Genomic DNA, 7,500 nt, shown 5'->3' with positions numbered 1-7,500 from the left:
GTAGTCAGTCCCTAGACATCGTGCCACCAGCTTCAACCCGGTTACGGAAAGACCTTGTACTTTCCTCTCTTCGGGGTGTCTCATTACAAATTCCCATACTTCTTTTTCGTTTGACAGCCTAATTTTCTCAAACAATCCTATCTAATACTAAAATTCTCGTTGGTAACTCTTTCACTTTATCATTAAAATCCTGGCAAGGTCGCCAGTTTATTATTACAAATCTTACGAGTACTTTACATTTGTAAAATAAAATATTCTAAGAAGATCTGAATGATTCCCAAGACCCTATGTCTTTGGAGGTAAATCTGCTCAGAGAGTAAAATAATGGTAGGTCGCCATTCAATTTTTTATCATAAAAAACAACAACAACAACTGGAAAGTTTAACACAATTCATTAAAGTTAATAGGAATAACTGATTAATCATAACGAAGAGCATATAATTGAATTAAGGTGTCACTGCCGTCTCCGAAGGTGGAGGGGCATGAGGTACAGAGGAATGGGAAACAATCATAACGCACACGTCAAACTTCTTTATTGTTGCCCTTCGATCTTGATCTTATACAGACGGTGTGGTTTCTGCAAATTGTGTTACATTGTAATTTGCATTCACAATTAATCTCTCAACATTAAGCACACTATTTGTCAATAACAATCATTGAACTCAAGTCATAATTCCTACCATGATTCTGTAACCCGCCTCCACAACATTCCTCATTACATATCTTCGTGATCCATTGCTATCCTGAGAAGCCAAATAGATTACTAATTAACATAACTTCTCCACTAACTCTTACATATTATTTCGACCAATGACATTACATAACAATTTACTCTTTCAATGCTTACCAATAATGACTGCCATGGCACTCACGGAGATGTTGTCACTTCGACAACTACACACAGAAAGAACATTACTGATTACAATCCTAATGAGGAGAACGCGCCCTACTTGGCGGAGGAATACATCTAAGGGATCGTAAATAAATATACGAGTCATGTTCCACTCAACATTCTCCTTTTTCCTAGAGTTTCTTTAATCTTATTTTATTTTATTATATATATATATATATATATATATATATATATATATATAAAATGGATCACTACAGTACATCAATTTCGACAATAACATTTTCCATTTTATTTTACATACATTGTAACTATCTACGTAACAACACGGGCTTGTAGTTGCCACTAAGTTCAATTATTTCTCGAACATGTCATCGATATCTTCTCATATATTTTCATATTACACCCAGACATTGTGCAATCTGTACTCAACATACGTCAAATGTCACAAGCTGTGATTCGTAATTAAACTTAGTATATATCATAATTTGTCAATACATTCGAACATTATACAATTGGTACTTAACATAGATCAAATGTCACAAGCCGTGATTCGTCATTAACCTTAGTACATATCATAATTTACCTGTATAATATCATACATCAATCGGCACTTACACCCTCCCCCTTGTGATCACCCAGGATCACAAAATCACTGACGGGAGGTCAAATTTCTACACTGAGTCACCTTCAAAATAGTAGTCTTAGTTTAGAAATGGGTCGCTTATAAAGTTTGTTTCCACGTATTATTTCCACTTGTCTAATTAGTCCATCTTTGCTTTTTATCACTTTCACAACCCTTGCTAATAGCCAATGACTGCGTGGTGTATTATTCTCCACCATCAAGACAATATCTCCTTCCCTAAGATTCCTATTAACTTTCAACCATTTCTGACGTTCTTGCAGACAAGGCAAATATTCTTTATGCCATCTTCGCCAAAACTCTTTGGTTAAATGCTGTACCTGTCTCCATTTCTTTCTGCTCTCACAGACCATTTCTCCACTATCAAGTGTCACTACATAATTTTCCAAATTGAGTAAAGAATTAGGGGTGATGGGGCACAAATCGTTCACATCATTTGATACTACAGTTAGAGGACGACTGTTAATTGTACTCTCAACTTCGCAGAAAAATGTACTTAAGCTATCATCAGACAAAATTTGTGAACCTATCACAACTTCCAAAACTCGTCTGACTAATCCTATCATTCTTTCAAAAACACCACCATGATAAGAACCTCTAGGAGGAGTGAATACCCAATCCACATCTCTCTTGGTTAACTCAGTACTAATATGACGCATAGTAAGACTGTCCCTCAATACCTTATTTGCTCCTATGAAGTTTGTGCCGTGATCACTAATCAGTTTACTAACTGTACCCCGTCTGGATATAAACCTGGTAAATGCATTTATCATGCTCTCTGCCGTTAAATCATGTAAAATTTCTAGATGTATAGCTCTAATGGATAGACAAGTAAATAATATTCCATATCTCTTGATTCGAGATCGTGCTCTTTTCACAAAAAATGGCCCGAAGCAATGAACTCCAGTCCCATAAAATGGTTTCTGATTTACATTTTCTCTATCTACTGGCAAGGCTGCCATCTCTTGAGAGATTGTTGAACTCTTAAAACGTCTACAAGTGACACATTTAGACAATACTTTCCTTACAGCTGAATTACCTTTAATTACCCAGTATTTCTGTCTTAATTGATTTAACACTGCTTGCCTTCCCATGTGTCCTACTTTCATGTGATAATGTTGAATGATTAAACTAGTCACATGATGTTCATGGGGAAAAATAATTGGATGTTTCATATCCAAGGGCAAGTCTAAGTTAACTAGTCTACCTCCTACCCTGAGTATACTATTCAGCAACATCGGTTTTAGTTTCCTTATAGAACTGGAAAGATTAATAGGATAATTTCTGAATAAACAGACAATCTCCTTTTCAAAACAGCAGTTTTGTACAAATTTGATTATTATTTCTTCTGCAACATCCATTAATTGAACATTAAGTCCAATAATTGACACACTTTGTCTTTGCAAATATCTGACAAATAATATAAAATAACTACATGCTCTTAGCAGTTTAAACCATAAAGAATAATGACAAACTAGTCGTGACATTATAGGATCAACTGTATGATTTTGTATTGGTTCAACTTCAATTCTCATAACCTTCTTAATTTCAATGCTAGAAAAATCTTCCTTATTTATTTCCGGTTGGACTGGCCAGATTTCTTCATTTTGGGACAAGAAAGCAGGTCCTTCAGACCATCTACTGGTTTGTCTGCCTCTGGTAGCATCGTCGGCAGGATTATCTCTGCTCGAAACATACATCCAACATACATCCTCAGAATTCTCTCGAATCTGAGACACTCTATTGGCTACAAAGGTTTTAAATCTTATATGATCATTATGTAAGTATTTTAATACTGTAGTTGAATCTGTCCAAATATAAATTTGGGTCATCTTTAAAGGTAATTCTCTCACTATCACACACTTCAATTTAATGGCAAGCGTGGCTGCTACCAATTCAAGTCTTGGAATTGTAATTGTTTTCAGAGGTGCTACTTTGGCTTTTCCCAAAATGAAGCTACACTGGATCGTACCATCAACATGTTTGTATCTTAAATATACCACTGAACCATATGCTACTTCACTAGAGTCACAAAAAATGTGACACTCAATTGACTCTACTTTTGACGTTATACCTTTCTTCGTACAACGATCAATGCTAAACAGCTTGAACATCCAAACATTTATTTGTCCTTTGTCTCTCTCACTCAAAGTACAATCCCATCCAATGCCGTTTCTAAATAAATTTTGTAACAATACTCTTCCTTCAAGAACAACTGGTGCTAACATACCCAATGGGTCTTAAATTTTACCAATTACTGCTAGCAATTATCTTTTTGTCCATGTATTTCATCAATGTTGAGTGATATACTCATTTTATCCTTGCCAAGAGACCAATCCAATCCCAATGTCTTTTGTACTACATCTTCATCCTCGATGAACTTCTCAATGCTAACACTACACTTGCCTTTGGGGAAGTTCTTCAAAACTTTAAGGGAATTACTATTGAACTTTGTCAAATTAAATCCACCTTTGCTACAAAGGTCTATCACATTATTATTATTGTCAATCAACTCATTAATGTCATCGGATGACACCAACAGATCATCAACATAGAAGTTATTAAGAACTATTTCACTTACTGATTTGTGAAACTGATTGCCGTGATCTTGTACAACTCGTTTTAGAGCATAATTTGCAATACTAGGTGAGCAACTAGCACCAAATGGATGAGAAGTCATCCGTAGCTTAACTATATCACTTCCTATATGTCCATCTTTCCACCATAAGAAACGCAGATAATCTCTATCATCTTCAGGTACTTTAACTTGATAATACATAGTTTCTATATCCGCAGTACACGCATATAGTCCTAATCTAAACCTCAAAAGGACACCTAACAGAAGATTACTTATATCAGGTCCCTGTCGCAACAAATCATTTAACGACAAATCATTAACACGTGCTGCACAATCAAATACTACTCGTACTTTATCCCTTTTTGTAGGATGACGCACTCCAAAATGTGGAACATACCATGCTTGTTGATTCCTCACTTCACACTTAGGTACTTCTTCGGCGTACCCTTTCTCTAGTAAATTGGTCATAAATTGCTTATACTGCCTATAATATTCATCATCCTTGAATTTACGCTTTAACTGCTGAAGTCTTTTGACCGCCATAGGTTCACTATCAGGAACTATCCTAGGTTTCTCTATCATTGGTAAAGGGATCTCGTACTTTCCATTGGTCATTTGCCTACACCCAGACTCAACAAATTGTAACCATCTTCTATCTTCCATGCTAGGTTCTACCGAATTCAGTGATGAATCCACAAACTCTCTATTATAAGATTCAATCAATTTCCTTTCTAAATAATTACCATCAACCTTTATCTTATTCACAGGGACTTCATGATTATTGTCTATTATTCTTCCACACAATATCCATCCTAAACGTGTTCTCACAGCATACGGATCTCCTACTTTCTCTGCATGCACAACCTCCCAAGGTTCAGATGCCTCTGAGACATTACTACCTATCATGATTTCTATTTCCCCTTGGCTGTGATCAAATTCCAGTTTCATCAAAAGTTTCCACTTCTCTATGTCATTTTTTCTAATACCATGACCTTGATTAAGAGGAAGTTTATTCACTGCAAATACAGGTGGTAATCTAATTTGGTTATTTCCTTCTATGTCAGCCACTGACATCCCTTCAACATTAAGACAAGACATTCCTCTTGTACCTACTATTGTACTAACTTGTAACGTAGTTCACTGATAGTTCACGTCTGTCATTCTAAGTTTCTGCAATAAATTCTTAGTACAAATGTGACTGAGCTACCATTGTCAAGGTAACATCTGGTAGTAACAACCTTACCATTTAACTCTACTTGAACTGGGATAGCAGTAGTGTCTCCTACTGAATCCTTCAATTGACTGGATAATACTTGAACTCTAGAATCATCAACCTCATTAGTGACCACTGGATTTGCCGTTACTTCTTTACTTCCTTCAACCTTGAAATTCTTATTCGTCCTATGCATAATTGTAAGATGTGAACCACCGCATTGTTCACAAGTTCGAATCACTCTACACTGTGACGCTTTGTGTCCTTTCCTTAAACACTTGAAACAAAGTTCTAAATTATACGCTTTATTCAACTTCTCTTCATAAGTTAACCATCTTAATTCTGGACACACATCAATAACATGCTCTTCCTGACATAACCAACAAGAAAGTCTTGCTTTCTGTGTCACATTGACATGAACCCTTCCATCTTTTGGTTCTATACCTTTCTTATAATTCATCTATTTGAACTCCATGAGTTCGATTCTACTTTCTTATCTCTAAATCCTCCCTTAATACTTCTCCCAAATGTTGGGTTACTCAATATTCTTACTTCTTTTTCTAAAAATCTGACTAATTCTTTAATGTCCACTAACATCCCACTCTCAGCTAACTCGTCGACTAGTCTCCTCCATCTGTCCTGTAAGTCTCTGGGTAATTTCTCAACTAACTGATGCAAAGTCCTAAGATTTTGTAATTCTGAAATTCCATAATGAATACCCGATATAGCACTTATACATGAATTTAATTCGACAATAAAGTCATCTAATGTCTCAACATTCTCTTCCTTAATTTCAGGCCAAGCAAGAACTTTATCTATGTGCATTAAAGCAATCCGTTCTTTATTTCCATATCTTTTGTTTAATTCACTTCTCGCCTTTTGGTAACCCTCTTTTGGATCTAAATGTAAACACGTTCTAACTATCTTGTGTGTTTTACCCTCTGTATATTGTTTTAGGTATTGTAACTTTTCATTATCTGACACATGCTTGCTATCAATTAACATGTCGAAATCTTTAATAAATTCAAAGTACTTGTCTAACTGGCCATCAAACTTATTAATCACATGAACAGGCATCATGTTTTTGGTCATTAAAGTCGTAATCATGTCTCTATTTGTCTGTTGGCTATCACTATTATTCTGATTTATACTTCTGCAGTCACGAGAATCATTTTCTACATTAACATTTACATCACTTTCAAATTTACTTAAAATATTAAATTCTGCTTTAGCTGATTCTAATTCCGTTTCTAACTCAAGCCTATCCTGCTCTAGTTTTAGTCTATGCAATTCCTTTTCCAACTCTTGCTTCATTTTCAACTTCTGTAATTTGATGTCTAAGCTCGCCCTCTTAGCCATCACCTTACCTAATTGACTACCTATGTCACTTTCTCCTGTATCCTACTTATAAGTTCTGCCTTATTGCCAGAACAAGTTTGACCTTTTGCTCTCAAATATAATTTCAGTTGATATACTGTGGCTCTGTCCATTTTGTTCAATCTAGAATGTTCAACACTCACTCACACTATTGATAGATGAATAGAAACTAGAAAACTATCCTTCATTTACATTCAAAGTTCAAATCTCCTTAATCACAACATGTTCCAAATTAGAAACTGGAAAACTAAGTTTCTCTTAAATTTAATTCTTAAACCTCATTATTCACAACATGCTATTGAATAGAAACTGGAAAACTATGTCTCACTCAAATTCGAGTCTTTATCCTCATTATTCACAACATGTTATAGAATAGAAACTGGAAAACTATGTTTCACTCAAATCTTAAACCTCATTATTCACAACATGTTATTGAATAGAAACTGGAAAACTATGTCTCACTCAAATTCAATTCTCAATCCTCATTATTCACAACATGTTGTAGAATAGAAACTGGAAAACTATATCTCACTCAAATTCAATTCTTAATCTTTATTATTCACAACATGTTATTGAATAGAAACTGGAAAAATATATCTCACTCAAATTCAATTCTTAATCTTCCTTATTCACAACATGTTATTGAATAGAAACTGGAAAACTATATCTCACTCAAATTCAATTCTCAATCCTCATTATTCACAACATGTTATTGAATAGAAACTGGAAAACTATGTCTCACTCAAATTCAAATCTTAGACCTCATTATTCACAACATGTTATTGAATAGAAACTGGAAAACTATATCTCACTCAAATTGAATTCTTAATCCTCATTAT

General features: G+C 34.8%; 2 protein-coding genes across 2 annotated transcripts; both read right to left on the bottom strand.

Annotated features, from left to right (window-relative positions):
- Positions 1 to 532: 532 nt before the first annotated feature.
- On the bottom strand, positions 533 to 3,607 carry LOC143041383 (uncharacterized). The gene is made up of 2 exons (XM_076213210.1): positions 1,640 to 3,607; positions 533 to 577 (listed from the first exon to the last, which is right to left on the bottom strand). The coding sequence occupies exons 1-2, from the start codon at positions 3,605 to 3,607 to the stop codon at positions 533 to 535; spliced, it is 2,013 nt and encodes a 670-aa protein (XP_076069325.1).
- Positions 3,608 to 3,753: 146 nt separating this feature from the next.
- Positions 3,754 to 5,744, bottom strand: LOC143041373 (uncharacterized). Its single transcript, XM_076213203.1, has 3 exons — positions 5,315 to 5,744; positions 4,907 to 5,087; positions 3,754 to 4,774 (listed from the first exon to the last, which is right to left on the bottom strand). The coding sequence occupies exons 1-3, from the start codon at positions 5,742 to 5,744 to the stop codon at positions 3,754 to 3,756; spliced, it is 1,632 nt and encodes a 543-aa protein (XP_076069318.1).
- Positions 5,745 to 7,500: the final 1,756 nt, after the last annotated feature.

The sequence above is a fragment of the Oratosquilla oratoria genome, chromosome 3, assembly GCF_046742065.1.
Source record: "Oratosquilla oratoria isolate Oo_2021 chromosome 3, ASM4674206v1, whole genome shotgun sequence".
Classification (NCBI taxonomy): domain Eukaryota; kingdom Metazoa; phylum Arthropoda; class Malacostraca; order Stomatopoda; family Squillidae; genus Oratosquilla; species Oratosquilla oratoria.
The sequence above is the reverse complement of the archived record's forward strand: the minus strand, read 5'-3'. Positions and strand labels throughout refer to the sequence as shown.